Source organism: Lonchura striata, chromosome 14 (assembly GCF_050655825.1).
Source record: "Lonchura striata isolate lonStrDom1 chromosome 14, ASM5065582v1, whole genome shotgun sequence".
Lineage (NCBI taxonomy): Eukaryota > Metazoa > Chordata > Aves > Passeriformes > Estrildidae > Lonchura > Lonchura striata.
This window is the reverse complement of record NC_140716.1, coordinates 7,186,530-7,203,435: the sequence shown is the minus strand read 5'-3', so window position 1 is coordinate 7,203,435 and position 16,906 is coordinate 7,186,530. Positions and strand designations below refer to the sequence as shown.

Sequence of the window (16,906 nt, the reverse complement as noted above, 5' to 3'; positions counted from 1 at the left end):
CTCCTGCAGGGCTGATCCCGAGGGATGGCAGCAGGGACAGTGCTCCTGCAGGGCTGATCCCGAGGGATGGCAGGAGGGACAGCGCTCCTGCAGGGCTGATCCCGAGGGATGGCAGCAGGGGCTGTGCCCCGCAGGGCTGATCCCGAGGGATGGCAGCAGGGACAGCGCTCCTGCAGGGCTGATCCCGAGGGATGGCCGCGCTCTGTGCCCCGCAGGGCTGATCCCGAGGGATGGCAGGAGGGATAGCGCTCCTGCAGGGCTGATCCCGAGGGATGGCCGCGCTCTGTGCCCCGCAGGGCCGGGCATTCCCGGGCACAGCTCCGAGGGGGCTCGCCGCCCGCACCGGCCCTTAGAGCACATTCAGCCGCCAGGGGGAGCTGCCCTCGCCGAGCGCTCGAGTCCTGCGCGCGGGCTCGGCCTAGCCCCGCCTTCCCCGCCCCGCCCCGCCAGCCGGTTGGCGGAGAGAGCCGTCAATCCGAGCGACGCCCCGCCCCCCTCCAACCGTTCGGAGCGCGGCTTGATTGGCACCCGCGCGCCGCTGCTCTCGCGCCGCAGCCTTCCCTCGCCCTAGCTCGCCCTCTGCGGGGTGATTGGCTGATACAGCTGTCAATCACAGATTAACCCCGTCCCAACCAGTGGAGCCGCCTCCTGAGCGCGAGGCGCGGTTTGATTGGTGCTTCGGGCTGTCAGTCAGCGGCGCGCCCCGCCCCGTCGCGGTCAGGTAGCCCGGAAGATGGCGGCGGCGGCGGCCGGTGGGGCTCTGTGAGAGGAGCGGCGGCGGGGCCGATGCCGCGGAGCCGGGAGGCGGCGTGTGCCGCGGGGGCTCCCCGGAGTCGCTGAGAACCCCGAGCCCCTCGTTCAGCGCCGGGCCTCGGTCCGGGAGCGGACGGCATGAGGCAGCGCCGGGGGCTCGGCGGGAGCGCCGAGCGGCGGGGGGGCGGTGGCCCGCGGCCCCTCGGCCCGCGACACCTGCTCGGGCTCGTCCTTCTGCTGTGGCCGCTCGCGGGGAGCGGCGCGGCGGCTCCGCTGCCGCCGGCAGGTGCAGGTGAGCGAGGAGAAGCGGGGCTGGGGGCGCGGCTCCGCGGCGGGGCCCGGGAGCGGCGGCGCTGCGGGTTTGAGAGCCCCGTCCCTCCCCCGTGCTGCCGGCAGGGCTCCGCCGAAGCGTCGGGAAGGGCACGGCGGGCGCATGGGGCTCCCCGGCTGTAGGTCACGGCTCCGCCGGCGGCAGTGAGCGATATCCCGCTGTGGTTCGCTCGGACCCCTGGCACTGAGCTGCGCGCTTCTTCTGTCTGTGTGTTTATCGCAGACCTTCTTCCTTTATGGTGCTGCTGCTTTCACCTGTACTGAGCTCGGCGGGATTTTCTTTTTTCTGGTTTTGCCTGTGAATCACCGGGGCTCCCGTTCCTGGGTGGAGGCTCTTCAGGGCAGACGGCACTTCCCTGTTTTCCGGTCAGATTAGTCGGATTCCCCCCCGGCCCCCCCGGCCCGGCCTCTCTAAATAGTCATGTAGTTCACATTTATTTCTTTCCTATGTTAGGTAACGCTGACTTCCTTCGATTTCCCTGCTTATTTTCCTGTTTGTCTTAAAAGCGCAAACTAAACAATATGTCCTCGCTGTTGAATCAGAGGTTTATTAGGACTCACAGGTACTAGCTGTGTCTTTGATTCATTTTTATTGTTGACATTTCCTTGGGATTTGCAAACACAGCATTGTCTTGAGACTGAATGTTGTTAGGGTTGGGTTGGTTGGAAAGTGGGCTGAGATTCCCTTCTAGCCATGAGGAGTTGTACAGCTTAAATAGGCAAGATGTTGAGGGAGGAGCAGGAACAGTGGGGAGGGAAAGATATGAAGCACAAAGATTAGGTAATTTGGCTGCTCTTCCACTTGAAAGTCTCAAAACTGGGAGTGGTACCCATACTTTTTTTTTTTTTTTTGGACCTGTGTCTCTTTCCCAGTTTTTCCTTCCCAGAAGATTTATGAATTGTTCATAAGTCACTCCCCACATCAGCCTGCTTTGAGATCTTTCATACTTCATGTAAAAGTGAACTTCTGAAAAAGAGAAAACTGTCAGTCAGATCTTTATTTCTTTGACGCTAAATGGTAATTTTTTAAATTTATAAAATACGTGAGGTTTATGCAAACAATATTAATTTATCATTGAGCTGTAAGGTAAGACAGCAGAATCAGTTCTGTATGAAGGATTTTATCATGCCTTTCCTGGGTCTTACTTTCCTTGAAATGCAGTTAGTTTTTCTATTTAAAGGGAAATGTCAAATTTTTTTAAATTCAGTTTTCTCTTTCCTATAAGGATTATGCATGTACCTTACAAAAATGGGGAACAAAGCATAACTTCCATGGCACTGGTAAAAAGCTTTATTCTCAGAATGAAGAGCTCATTGGACAAATTGCAGGACACAGTATTAAAGTCTTGTTGTTTGGTTTGTTTTTTTTTTATTCTGTAATTTAAAAGACTAAATTGGCTGTGCCAACTGCAGTACTGCTAAGAGAAATATTTATGATGTTGTGATATTGGGCTGATACAACATGAATGAGACACTGTAATTTTATATGTAGGTTTTGGTTATATTTAGGCCACAGTATGTATACATGGGATGTTATCTCAAGTTTAGCCAACTGTCCAGATGCTGTCATGGGAAACCCAGTGAGCTCCAGGGAATGAGGCTGCTGCTTTCTCCTGTGTCTTTGCCCATGGAAGATACAGTGTATTTGGATTACTTTGTCGATGGATATTTAGGTGCCTTTTCCAGTTTCACTGGCATCACTTTTGCTGGGAGGACTTCCTCCTGCCTGAAATAATATGTGCCTGGTGGGTTTGGGTGCAACAGGTTCTTAGGCTGCAACATGTCCTGTGTCATCACCTGTATGAGCAGCAGGAGCTGGGGGAAGGCTACAAGGCCTTTTTTTTTTTTTTCCTTCCTGTGAATATCTTCCCTGTGGATGACAATGAGACAGTTTCAGCTTGAACCTTCTCTGCCATTCTAGGCAGGTTTTAAACCTGTCAGAAGACAAACTGTGACGTTATTTTGCAGGGTCAAGAGTCATGGGTTGTGTTTAAAAACAATTCAGCCAAATTGTGAATGTCACTCGTGTCCCATGACAGATTGCTTTGGTTTCCTCTTTTTGGGGCTGGCAGGTGATGGTGGGCTCCATTCTGGACCTTGGCAGTTTTTGCAGTTGACTGTGACACTTGGTCTGATCCATGTGGATTGAAAGCTTGAGAGGAATTTAATGGGCTTTTCATGGAGTGATTACTAACTGGTTTCAAAATTTAGAATCCCACAGTTCTTCACCTAGCAAGAATGGTTGATTCTTTGACATTGGGAAACATTTTTGTGTGTTGTTTGTAACAGGAAAGATGGGATCCACAGAAAAAGGAGGAAAGTGCCTGTAGTTATGGTAAGGAATTTTATGGAATATTTCATGAAGCATACCTATAATAAATTCTCCTTTGGGGAGGAAACTAGAATGCTGGAAATGGTGATGGGCAAGTTCTAGCAAGACTAGATTGGATTCCTTGTGCAAAACTGCTCCAGTTTGTGGGAATGCTGTGGAAGTTTGCCAGACTGGGTGGCTGGGGAGCTGTCAGGTTCCAGGGCCCCATGGAGAGGAATGATGCTGCTCTTCTCAAGCGTGGCTTCGTAGTGCTTGCAGATGAAGGCATGCATTGACAAGGTGTTCTATATTTGTCTTGCCTTTTTGATGTTATATTTCTAAACTAATTTAATATGTTTTTTATCCAACAATAAGGAGAGGAGGTAATCAAGCTTGAACTGTTTCCTTGGTAAGGTTCATAGCAATTATTGTAGGAAATATGAAAAACAAGCTGTTGAAGATGCTACTGCCTAAAAATACTTGAACCAACTTAGGTTTAATTTATTCTGTGAGTGGAAAAAAAGGATACTGATATGTATTGTGATAGTTCTGAGTTTAAGGTTTGACTTTATACTGGAGGTTAGAGCTGGGACAGTTGTGCTGGAAAGGAGTTTCAAGGCTGAAGTGTTGAAATTGTCTTTCACCTGCAGAGTATTGGTGATTTTCCCCAAGTGCATCAGCCTAATGTGACTTGCACTACCAGCTGTGTGGCTGAAGGAAGGACATTTGGGCACTGCTTTCCTGCAGCAGTGTTTAGCAGCCAAACAGTGCATCACAAACTGCCATGGCTGCTTTACTGTGCTAAAGCTTTACATGTATATTCAGGCTCTCAGTTCTGACTTGGATTTCCATACTTGACCTCAATTCTACTGAGCATCTGAATCAAGTGTGTGTGTAATGTCAGACAAAGTGTTTTCATCATCTCCGTGCTGTATGAAGTCTTGCAAATACAAAGAAGACAGACTCAAAAATACTTTTATTATCCTGTAAAACTTGAATAGGTGGTAGCATTTTTAGCAGGTGTATTCAGTTTCACACTTCTGATGACTGCACAGTCTGATCAGTTGAAGTGAAGAGCTGGACCTGGTGCCTACATGATTGCTTTTTGAGACCCTTGCAACTGAATGGCCCAATTGGGTATTAGTGGCAGAGAGTCTCTGCTGATGGACTTGGTCACGTAGGATCCAGGAGGAGATGATTAGAATTTGGTATATGGTATCCAGAGATGTTCATCTGGAGTATTTAAATATTCATGAAGCTGTACAAATCTCAAGTATCTAAATATTCAGTTGGCTGGCCTCAGATGGCAAGTTAAAACTTTGAGATGAAGTAAATTTTTTTTTTTGTTTTTGTATTAGGATGAGCTCTGTAGTACATATATACTCCTGGGAAAATTGTTGCTTTTGGGTTGCTTTGGCTTGATGTTTTACTTGGAGTTCTGTCAGACTGGGGCCAAATTACAGTTGTGGCCTGTGGTTTGGTACAATGTAAAATGTCTGTGACTTGCACATGATAAGAAAAGCCATTTTCTTATGCAAGTTAGCAACTTGGATCACTGAAAGTTAAGAAAAATCTTCTTTTTACAGTAGGAGTTTTAATTGTGGTATGTGCCTTTCATGGGAATGGTCTATCCTTCCTCTACCTTCAAGCTGAACTTGTTTACTTGTCCCTGTATTTCTTTTTATAGCTTCTGTCCCAGGCACTTAATAATTGTAGAACTAGAAAAAATGGAACTAGGAGTTCATCTTTTATCTTTCATTTGTATCTGTGAGTTTGAGGTGAGAAACCAACTCTGACTGTGGCCTGCAGGGATGTTCCACACAGGGCTTTGTTCACAGGCTTGGTTTGCTTTCTCTGCCTGTGGCTGTAAAGTGTCTGGACTTTGCTCCAACTAAAGGAGTCCTCACAGGACAAGGTCACTTTCTGAAGCAATTTCTCATGTCTTGAATGCTTGGGTGTATTTAATAATTCCCCAGGTATCATTGCAGCATATTAAGATAGCAGTGATCAGAGAGTGTTTGAAGGTTTGTTGTCACAGCATCAGGCACTGGGCATTGGTTTGAAAGGGCCAATTGCTGAGTGCTGGTTGTGCCCCTGCATTAAAAAAAGAAACAAATTTGTGAGATCCAACATTCTGGATGGGTAAATATGATTGGGAGTAATTTTCTGGATGCTTGCTGGTTTCAGCCACTATTCACACACAGTTTATCTGCGTGGGATAAAGGGACCTTGGGCAGTGTAATGCCAGAGCTGCAAAAATCACAGATCTGTTTCAGTACTAACACTGCAGTTCTGCAGCAGAAGGACAGCACATGGAGTACTGGAGTCTTCCTTAGCTTTTATTTTGGGTCTGCCTTTCTGTTTGGTCTGGACATTTAGTGTCTGGAGCTTGATACAATTCTGGATACAATTGCAAAGGCTTCAATGCTTTTGTTGCTCTGTATGAGCTCTTTGTTTTCATTGTACTGCTGTTATGAAAGGTCTTGAGCAACGTCTAGATAGAAGAAACATTTTGTCAACTTTTTAAAGCAGAAATGTACAAAATGTGTCAGGATAGTCCTTTCAGCCTGCATGTGTGCTTTAAGGGCTGTCTACAGCAAGGTGTTGTGCCATATTTAGCTTAGTCAAGGTAGTGGTGGGAAGTACATTGTCAGTAAATTGTCTTCTCAGTGATCTTCAGTATGAAATGCTGTACAAAGTAACACCTTGTCCAACACTGCTGCACTTACAAAAGTTTCTTTCCTGGTAAGAAAACAGCACTGTAGTGACTTAACAGTGACATGATTCTTTTGGGACTACCACTGGAGCGTGGTATGAAGGATGTGTAGAAAATAGTAACAGTAGATTTTTTTTTAGTGCTGACTTTTAGGCTTTCAGCCTGTATATCAGATCCAGTTCTCCAAAATCAATCACTTTCTTGATGGCCTGTTCTGCCCAGGGATCCTTTAGCTATGAATAGGGATGAGAAACAGATCTAATAAGCTCTTTTTACAAAATGCTGCTGCTTCCTTTCTCTCTGGCTTTTCTTAACTCAGCTGTACATTGGAGTTAGAAAGGCATCTACTATAAAATCAAGATTCCAGAGAATCCCATTGCATGAAAGTTGCATTTATGGATTTCTTTCCTGTGAACTGGAATTAGTCTCTTCAAAAGCATTGTATCTTAATGGCTTGTGTTGCTATGAAGTGGTAGGAAGAAGAGATACTGTCTTTTGGTTTCCATGCTGCAGATAATGCTTTTCTGGATGATCATCTCCTGCTACTTTAAATTATTGTGGTCTTTCCTGTGTTGAAAAAAAACCCCAAACTACAACTCCTGTACCTAACTGTTGGAGAAATGAAAAAAAAAAAAAGTACTTGAGCAGGAATTAATTGTCAAAACCAACATCTAGCAGTACAGAATAAAGTATGCTCAGTAGAATTTTGTGTGTATGTACATTCTGACACACATACATACATGCAATTAAGAGTCAGTGATGCATTTGCAAGATGATAATGCTTCCCAGCTTTTCCAGAAACACTGCCATGAAGGCATAAGGCACATAATTATTTAACACGGATATTTTTTGCCTTGTCTTAAGATGCCTTTGTGCAAACATGAGATTCTAGCACTGAAACTTCAAACAGATCTCACTCTGTAAACACTTGAAGTACCAGCCTATATTTAGTCCTTATTAAAATTGAGCAGTATGCTGTTATGTGAGTAATTCTCTGACATTACTGGGAAGACTTTTAGGATAATAGAATAAGGTCAGTAATGTAAAACTAATCCCAGCTCAGAGTTTTGCTGGTTACTAACTGTTCAGCCAATATGCAGGCCAGGACAAGTGCTCAGGAGCAGGAGGATCAGAGCAGTGCTGTTCTGAGATGCTGTGCTCTGGGAGAGTCCAGCATTGCCCTGGATATTCTTGCCGTAGGATATGGAACATGTGCCACCCTAACATGCAGAGTGGATTTAAACACATGTAGAAGAAATTCATTTGAAGCACATTGTGAAAGTATTTAGGGGGAACATGAGATAAAGTTTGAAAAAATATTGGCTTATACTGCAGGATAGACTCCTTTTTTTTTTTTTTAAGGACAAATGGGAGGACAGAAATAATTTGTCAAGAATTGTTGACGTAGTATTACACATCCAGTTGTGATATGAAATAGCAAAGATTTCTTCTGGAAAATATTGTAACTTATTGCATAGGACAGTGATATTTCAGGGTCATGTGTCCAGAAAACACACATTTAACTGTGCAGCTGCCTTTTGACACTGTAGAAATACATCCACAACTCAAGATGGGTTGAGGAGTGTCACAGGTGTTTTTATTGTTTCGTGGGGTAAACTCTGTAAGAAATGGCCATGTTTATGTCTGTTACCCTTCTTTCTGATGGTTAATTGTTGTAAAGAAGAGAAGCAGTTGGCTTTTCAGGAGAATTGTCTCTGCATGTGCCTTGGCCTTTGATCCCACCCATCTGCCCCATGAGGGACCTAATGGAGTTCTAGGGTAAGACAGGGATTGTAATGGACAAGTCAAGTAGAGGAATGAATGTCTCAATTTCTGTCTAGAGGAATATGGGAACAGACTTGTATTTGATTTTTGATTTTTTTTTTCCCACACTAATACTAAGTCTTGTCATTTTACTTGTATCTTTCCAAGTGCCAGACTTTGATTTAGGCCATGTGGCACAATTGAGGTTTAGCCAGGAAATTGTTTTATTGACAAGCTGTTAGTTATGGCTTCTCGTTTTCAGAAAGAGTAAGTACAATTGTGCACAAGTAACTTGGATAGCTGTACCTATAAGTCCCCAAGAGTTTTTTTCTTGAGACTATATTTAGAAAGTAAAATTTTTCATAGAAGGAAAAATAAAATCAGGTGATAAAGTGCTTTTGCAAAACGGTACATAATAGTGAAGGTTACTTTTATTAGTAATGCATTAGACATTTGCATTATCCAGTGTAAGGGTAGCAATAATGTTATGAGAAGACAGACTTTTGAAACAACTCTTCAGTTAATACCATTTTCAACAGTTTGTTCTATGTTATTGTTTTAAGATAGTAAACATTTGTGCTTTAGTTGAGTGTCTTAAAAATTTGAATGCTGAAAATTTCAGGTGTAGACTGAGAAACATTAAAAGTTCCTTTAGCAGTGTTGTGTGTCTGTTCTTAGGGATTTGCTCAGTGAAGGAACAGTTCCAGTCTCTGCTTGAAATACCTTGGGCATTTGGAACCATTTTAGATTTCAGTAAGGTGTGGCCATTGTGTTGAGGACAGCAAGTCATTGGAAGTCAAAGATCTTGGGAATATTTCTTCCTGTAGTGCTGGTACTGTACTGGTAATGGCCTTTAAAGCAAAGGGCTGATTGGAATTTGGAGTGTCTCTCTCACACTAAAATTCTTTTAATTTTATTTTCAAAAGAATGTCTGAAATGCAAATAACACTCCTTCAAAACTTCTGTTTGTGTGTTGTAGCTCAGTTGAAGGGTGGTGATTTGAATGTCCTTCTAATGTTGTGTTTTAAAGCCCACTGTGATATAGCATTGCACAACTAAATAATGGTACTGCACCCATTTCTTCTGAAACTTAGTCTTGGAAATTACGATTTTTTTGGCTCAGTTGTTAAATGGAGCATAGCAGGAAAAAATTGAGATTACAGGAATGTGGTAACGAATGGAATGTGCTTGAATTTGGTTGGGGCTTATTTGTTGTGAAATGGAGGAGTTGCAGTGTCTGTTGTGCTTTACCTTGTCATACAAATCAGGCATTACACAATAGATGTGTCTAAAATAATTTTGAATAGAGGTTTGCTTAGTATTCTGCCTGTTACCTGCAGGCCATCTGAATTTATGGGCCTGGTTCTGTCTGTATGGTTTTGTGCTTATTAGTAGCAAACCTCTGAAGACTTCAGGGAGTAAATAAATGCAGGGGAAACTCTTTATGAGGGAAAGATAATGATCTGAATCTGACTTGTGGAGAACTGGGTAGGAGTCGATAGCACTTTCCCACTTAATTGCAGGCATAAAAGAAAATGACAGTATTATTTAGGAAAGTTGGGATAGCTTTTAAAATCACATTTGTCAAAACCACTATAAATTAGGGTGATATTACACTTTTAAATGTGGTTGCTTTAATATTCGTTAAAAGCGGAGTAAGTAAACTGACAAAGTTTATGAAAGATGCCTTGGGTTTAGCTAGGGAACAAAATGAGATTTGGTCATTCATTAGTATTTTAAAGATTGCACTGTTCTGACTTGGTGTCATAAAGTAGCATCTTAGTTCATGATCATATAATTTGAGTGTGTCCAAGAGACAGTTTAAGTGACTGCTGTCATGCTAGATTTGTGCTGGAAATAGTTATAGCTATTAGTGCCAGTTATATAGCTGCTCTTGAAAGGAAATGGGCTCTTGCTTATGCAGTGGGACTGTTGTTGCATAGCAACTACTGTGCTGAAAGCTTAAAATCAGATGCTCCCTTGAAGTTCACTGTGCCCTAATAATGCTTAATTTATCTGTGCCTTACGCTGCCTTTATCGCAGTAGTGGACGTCTTTTATGAGTGTACTCGGTCATGTCTGGAATATACATTTACTTTTCTTTTTCCTTGTGCTTAGAACTGTGTGGAATCATGACTTTTTTAGCCCAGTTTTATGAAGGTGGAGACTTTAATAAAGTGATTACTCACATTGAACCAAAATCAACAGTTCAGGCATCCTGGCCTTTCATAATCTGTAGAAGAAAGGCAGGCCCAGCATCCCTCATGTGTGGGCAGCTACACCTGGTGCTGTGTTGTCCTGAATTAAGCCTGTTGCTTGACAAGTAAACATAGATGGAATATTTGGCTAGTTGGCATGCTCGTTACTTGTAATTAATGATACCAAAGGATACTACAGGTGGATGACATGAGGGTATTTGAGTATTGGGGGCAGACTGGGAAATGGGATAGAGAAGGGGAACAGTTGTAGTGAAACAAGAACTTGTGTTTGCTTATGTGTTGCATTTGGTGGTTGGAGAACTGTCTTATGAAGAAAGGAGATATAAAAGAAAGTTAGGAAGGTATAGGAAATCCTGGCCTATAGAAGTTGCTTTGAAATATGCTTTGTATGAAAAGAACATTTTCCAGCCCTTGAAACATTGTAATAAATACTGATGGGTGTGTTCTCAGGTCTGTACTTGATCCTGAGAATGCCAACGCAGTTCATCATCACTGGGTCCTCAGTGAGCCTGGTCGTGTACTTGCCTGTGTACAGCCTTTGACTTCACATGTGCTGTGCTCCAGTTTAGGCTTTAGTGAAGAACTTGCTCAGAAAATGGCATCTTCAGAAGTGCTGAGGAATCTGCTTTGGTAGCTGCTAATTAAATATCTACCTCAGCCAGGGCTTTAACTTGTTTATGATACCGTGTACTTCTAAAAAGTGGGTAAATGTCATAGATGTATTTAATCCTGTGTAGCTTTGAAAGAATACCTGGTTTTCTCTGTTGATAATTTAGGACCATCTAGGTGCCATTTTGGGATGGAACATGTCCTAGCACAGAGCTTTGTAAAGCATTGTGTTGTGTTAACCTTGCAGTAACACAGAGTGACGCAGCTGTGCTTCATCTCCTGCTTATTTTAATACAGGACTGATATAATCCAGGCCTCTTCCTCTGGCTTAAGTAGTTTGGATATACCAAAGCAGACTAGTCTAGACTATTTGTATTAGCTGCAGGAAGCCTTTTATTGTTGGCATGTTAAAGAGTATTTTTTAATCTGTTTGGCTGTTCCTTTCCTAAAGAACAGATTCTGGCTTCTGGGTAGATATTAAGATGCCTTAGGTTGTTACTGCATAGGGTTACAGTAAATATGGCAGGGTTTTAAATTGATATGCTAAGTAAATCTATTAACTTCTCCAGAATGTATGATATTAATAATCTTCTGCAATAATTATGTTTATTGGAGTTTATCCAGGTTTCTTTTGAAATTATTTAAATTTAAAATCTTTTTTAGCAGGTTTTTTAATTTAGGAAATTTCTTGTTTGATGAATTTATTAAATGGTCCTCTGCATTAATTAGAATGGATTTCTTGCTGGTTGCTTTTTTCAGTCAGGACCATAAAATAAATGTCATTGTTTCATACTTCCACAATTTACAAACAAAAGGGTGTATTAAGCATCTTCTAGTTTCAAGTCATTTTACTAAGCTCCAGTGAATTAATCATTGGATGGAAATAGTTGAAAAATGCAAATGAGGTTATACTGCAGCAGATTTTCAGCACTTTGTCACAAAGACCAGTTCCAATACTTAATCAGTAACTTCTGTCACTGAATATGTATTCATGCAAGCTATTAAAATAGCTTTACTTACAATAGATTTTAGCCCAATTACAGGTTGCCGTAATATAATTCTTAACTTTACATTAATTTTTTAAAAAACCCTGCAAATTAAGAATATTACTTATTAATTAATATGTTAGAAACTTCAAAGTTTATCCAAACAGAGATGGGTTCTGTAATTCTTAGTAAGTGCTTCTTACTTGTGTGAGTCATCTGGAATGCTGTTCTGTAACTGTTGCAGAAACTTGCCCAAAATAATTGGCATTTTTATTGTATTAAAGCTTCTGTTCATAAATTTCTGTGTGAAAATTGCCTTGTGCTTTTAATTTGTAATGCCTGGTAATGTAGTTTTTGTTGTTTTTTTTTTTTAGTAAAGCTACCTTTTGTTATTTGGTTTCACTTAGGAGTTTAAAGGAATTCCTTAGATTTTATCTACAGCTGTATTACTGGTGTTTGTTACCATAATTTAGCTGATTAATGACTTCACAGAATGTTTATATTTGCAGTATAGGTAATTCTTAGTTTCCTAAGTAAGGCTACTGAACATCTGGAGGAAGTAAACACATCAGCTGTTACTTTCCCCTTTTTTCTTGTTGATTTTTAGAAATGGAAAAACATCCATTGTGTTACATAGAGGTCTTGATTTCAATGAATATAAATTGTTCTATTGAGAGCTCTCTTCAGAGATACTTCGTTCTGTTCAGAATTATGACTAAAAGCTGGTGAATGGCCTCACCTCGTTGTTGATCTGTGTTAGAACAATGCTCAGTATCTGCAGTGAAGTATTCCCAGTCCCTAATGAGGTTAAAATGCCAAAGCTATTGTGGAAACTAGAAACAGAATCACTTGTTTGAAAACCTTCCATTTTTGCTAGCTTTTATTTGTTGTATTGATAATATTCCTAATTGTGCAGAAAATGTGACCTTCTGGAATTGTGCTGACACACTTTGAAGCAGGATTTTCATTATGTCAATTTGGTCTGTACATGTAATCAAAATAAATATTCTGTAAGTGTTCAGTGGAACATAATGAAAAGCTTTTTCTGCAAATCTCTGTTTTTGCAGGTTTTTTTTTGAAGGTTTAAGAGATAGGTGGACAAGTTTCTGTGTCCCTTGACAAGCAATCAACTTCTACTTTTCTTATTTTTGAGGCTTCATTTAAACCCTGTCCTGTTGCCAGACGTTCCCATTGATGCTCAAATGCTGTTGTAAAATCCAGTCAGTCCAGGTCACCTGACATTGTTAAACTCTGTCAGTGATGTAATAGCTAAATACATTTTAATCAGATGTGGTCCAACTACTTCTCTGATCTCTGTGGCAGTACCTGTTTGAAAAGAAACAGCAACAACAAAAACAACTCCTCCAGATGTATGCTCTGGTCTCCTAGGGAACCACATGTCTTTGTTCTCTACAGAGGATGAAAACAGGGATGAAAATGGGTTTAATAACCCTGGCAATAACTTAAGATTTTTCTAAAATGCCATTTGAGGCTTTTGATCCTGTGAGTAATTACCTGGCATAATATCAGGAAATGTGTTGTGGAATGTTTATATATAAAATTTTGGGATATTATTTGAAGTGTTTTACAAACAGGTAGAACTCTAAAGTTCTTGAAGGCAAATCACCTAGTGAATCACAAGGAAGAGAAATGGTGTAGAGCTGATTTCATCCATTGCACTTGTGACAGCAGCTTGTGTGTTTGGCAGACTGTCACAAATGCATTTATTGAGAGAGAGTACTGTCCTGTAGTGATATATTTTACATTTGTGTGCAGTTTAAATGAGGATTTCTTCTAGCTGCCTGTTCCTGTAGGTCAGGTGTTCTAGCTCTTGGGAAGTATCTTCCAAAAGACCAGATTTCTACTCTGTGTTTGGATATTTGTTTAAATTATTGACTTAAAGAGAATCCCAAGGCTTGGTGCTATCACTGTTCATCATTAACTTCAGAAAATCACATTGGCTGAGGCCTCTTAGCTGGAGCCAAGTAGGTGCAGAATGGTGCAGGCAGGTGGTGAAGCACAAATCTATTTTGCCACTTTGTCCTTTGTTCAATTTCTTCTTAGCTTTGATCACATCCATGGGATGAAGTGTTCAGAGTCCCATTTTTAAATAAATACATGTGGATAATATGTTTTGAAGGAACTTCTTAGGGTGCTAAACATATTTATATAGTACTGCATACATGTTTATTTCTAGGAGAAGGAGCTACAGCAGAAGTTCCCTCATCTTTTGTGATTCTGTCTCTGTGCACTCTGGTAGTCCTGGTCATTCTGCTGGCAAACTGTGTCTCCTGCTGTAAAGACCCTGAGATAGATTTCAAGGTAAGACCTGAAGTTATCAGTGTGGGTACAAGCGATATTCTCAGCTGCATCCTGGTGTCCAGAATACTTGATTAGTTGTGCTGATACTCTGCAGTGTCACTGTACATCCTCTCTTCTGAAACAGCCAGTGACCGTATTTCTACAGGCTGTGAGTCCTGATGCAGCTGTTTATTTTAACTAATTGCTCCCTGCTGCAGTAAGGGTGTTTAATGCTTTTCCAAAATAATAACTAGCTATCAGAATCAGTAGTAAAAGTTGCACCTTTGAGACAATTCTGCTGTCAAGAAATTTTTTGTTGTTTTTCTGTGTTTTGTTTTGTAGTCTGCAGGTGGGGTCTGTCAAATAAGAATACTGAAGATGCATATCCACTGTAGCAAAACTCTTGAGAAATTGTCATCAGAGAATTGTTCCTTTTGGAATACCTTAATCAGTGTTCCTAAAATTGAGTTTTGCTCTCATTTCTAAATGGAGAATATTTGGCCTCAGCAGTTCATGGTAATTCATTCAAAGCCAGGGCTAGCATTTAAAGCAAAAACAAAACAAAGCAAAAAAAACCAACACCATCAACAAAACCCAAACCAACAAACCCACAAAAACCCAACAAAACAAAAACCCCTTGGTTATTAAAAGCAATGCTTTAATCTCTTTAAGACAGCAATTAATAGAAAGCCGGGAGTAGAACACTAAATATCTGTCACTATTCTTGGAAAAAAGCTAAGCTTCCTTAGCAGTGCTCATTCAAACTGAAAGAAATGTATTAGTACTTATTTAAAGGCAAGGATCAGCTTGTTTACTAAGACTTCTTCTGTTTAGGAATTTGAAGATAACTTTGATGATGAAATAGATTTTACACCTCCAGCAGAAGATACTCCATCTGTTCAGTCTCCAGCAGAAGTGTTTACTCTTTCAGTTCCCAATATTGCTTTACCAACTCCCTCCCAGTTTCCATCTCGTACAGGTAAAGTACTGGTTTCATTGCAAAAACAAAAGTAGGCATTTTCAGAGTCTAAAATGGAGTGTGGCTCTTTGTTTGACTTTACTGTAATAAACAACTTGATACAGATTTCCATAAACTGAGCCAACATACTTTGTAGGATAAAGGTAAAAGGGGAAATATTACTTCTGTGGGAGGGTAAGAGAGCTTAAGAGAACAAAACGGCCTTAAACCCCCATCTCTAGATTGCTGTCGTTATATCTCTATATACCTAAAGGATTTGAAGTACCCTGGGACTTTTGTGACTTCTGCTCTTTAGTAGCTTCCTTCATGGCTAACTTGTCATTGGATTTTAACCACCACCCTTTAATAGAAATATAAGTGAATCCTTTCCTTGACAGCAGTGCTTCTGTTCAGCTGCATCACTTCCTTGATGCCACTGTAGACTATTTGTGCAGTAAATGTGATCTTGGTAAGACAGAGCATTAGGCTTCGTCCTGCTGAGTGGAAGGGGTTTTGGAATGTATTCTTTAAAATACAATTTTTGTAAAAGGAAACGTAAGCATCTTATTATAAGCAGAGTTTAGCCTAAAGTAGTTATTCTCATGTGCTATTTCACATAATTTTACATACTACTTAGGTTGCTTGATCATTAGATGTTTGGGGAAGCTTCTGGCAAAATTTCTGTACAAGTTTCAAGGAACACTCTGTGTGCCTTTAATACAAATGACACAGTTGTACAAATGACTCAGTATTTTAAAGAGCTGGGAAAAATTATGAGTGAAAAATTTTGTCAGCTCTTCTGTGTAGCCATAATTGTTAAAATGAAGTTGTCACAACAAGTGTTTTGCCAGAAGGAAGGCAATGTGCCTGAGTATTTGGATAAAATGTGGTTGCACTGCTGTGTCTTTTGCCATGCTTAGGAGCACATTGACAGTGATTTATACAGCTCTGGCTCTTCCAGTACAATAGTACTGCTCTAAATCTAGTTTGTGGAAATAAATTACAGACTAGCTTTCTCAGACAAGAAAAGGTTTTGTTTAAATCAATTAGTGTTCCTCACCAGTTGGGCAGCAGAGGGGCCAACACTGCTGAATCTCTTCTGGTGAATGAGCTCTGCCATAGTTACTGCCCATCCTCTGCGGAGATCTGGGGTTTATTTTCTGTCCTCCTCTCTGTGCTCTTATATGAAGTATTTTTAGTTGAAAAATGTCCTCCTTCCAGATGGTAGCTACAAGTAGGGCTGTTGGGCTGAAGAATAAAGCAGGCAAACCTTTTCTCTCGAAATGGTAGCTCTATATAACTGTAATTGTTAAGATGTACAAACAATGAGTTTTGTCTTAGGTTTTCTATTTTATTTACATAGGAGACTTTCTGTAAGGAGACTTTTTATAGGTCATTTTCTCTACCTAGATACAGGCAATAATACACTTTTATACTGGAAGCAGAACTTAGCTTTTTTGCTGAGTGTGTTAAAAAACCTTGTAAGTTCATGTTAAAAACATGTAAGTTCACGTTTCATCAGGACAGTTGCTGTGGTTTTGTTGGGGGTGTGTTCTGGTGTAATTTAGAAGCTGGACCTGAGAAAAGTTTCACTTGGGTGCTGTTGTCACAACATTACCTTCCTACTTTATGTACATCTGACTAGGGTTTGGTGCTTGAGCTGGATGTTTGCATCCAACTGGGTGTAAATCTTGTAGAAGCTTGCATTGTTTCCTCAGGAGTTGCTAGCTTTGGCCATCTGAGTGGTTTGATATGTGTTGCTTTTGTTTCGTTGTGTGACAGATGGATCAAAGTCTCAAGTTGCACGTCAGAGTCTAAACTACATCCAGGAAATTGGAAATGGCTGGTTTGGAAAGGTGAGGAGTTCTCTTCATATTGCACAGATTGAGACTTATTCCCAGCGGACTAGACCTCTGTATTTACTTTAAAATGCTACTCAAAAAAAAAGCATAGAAAAACT

At 41.0% G+C, this 16,906-nt stretch overlaps 1 protein-coding gene across 3 annotated transcripts in view; it reads left to right on the top strand.

Moving 5' to 3' along the window:
- The window catches only part of LMTK2 (lemur tyrosine kinase 2), a 109,385-nt gene that overhangs the window by 60,374 nt on the left and 32,105 nt on the right, over positions 1–16,906 (top strand). For 2 of the 3 annotated variants that reach the window (XR_014958405.1, XM_021539747.3), the window contains exons 1-4: positions 720–1,045; positions 13,885–14,009; positions 14,823–14,967; positions 16,729–16,802. Coding sequence is in view for 1 of the 3 variants with exons in the window: in XM_021539747.3 (XP_021395422.3) it covers positions 892–1,045; positions 13,885–14,009; positions 14,823–14,967; positions 16,729–16,802 (498 nt within the window). In the remaining 2 variants the exon portion in view is untranslated. Of the gene's footprint in view, positions 1–719; positions 1,046–13,884; positions 14,010–14,822; positions 14,968–16,728; positions 16,803–16,906 lie in introns of those variants that run through there. The other variant, XR_014958406.1, reaches the window with a different exon arrangement.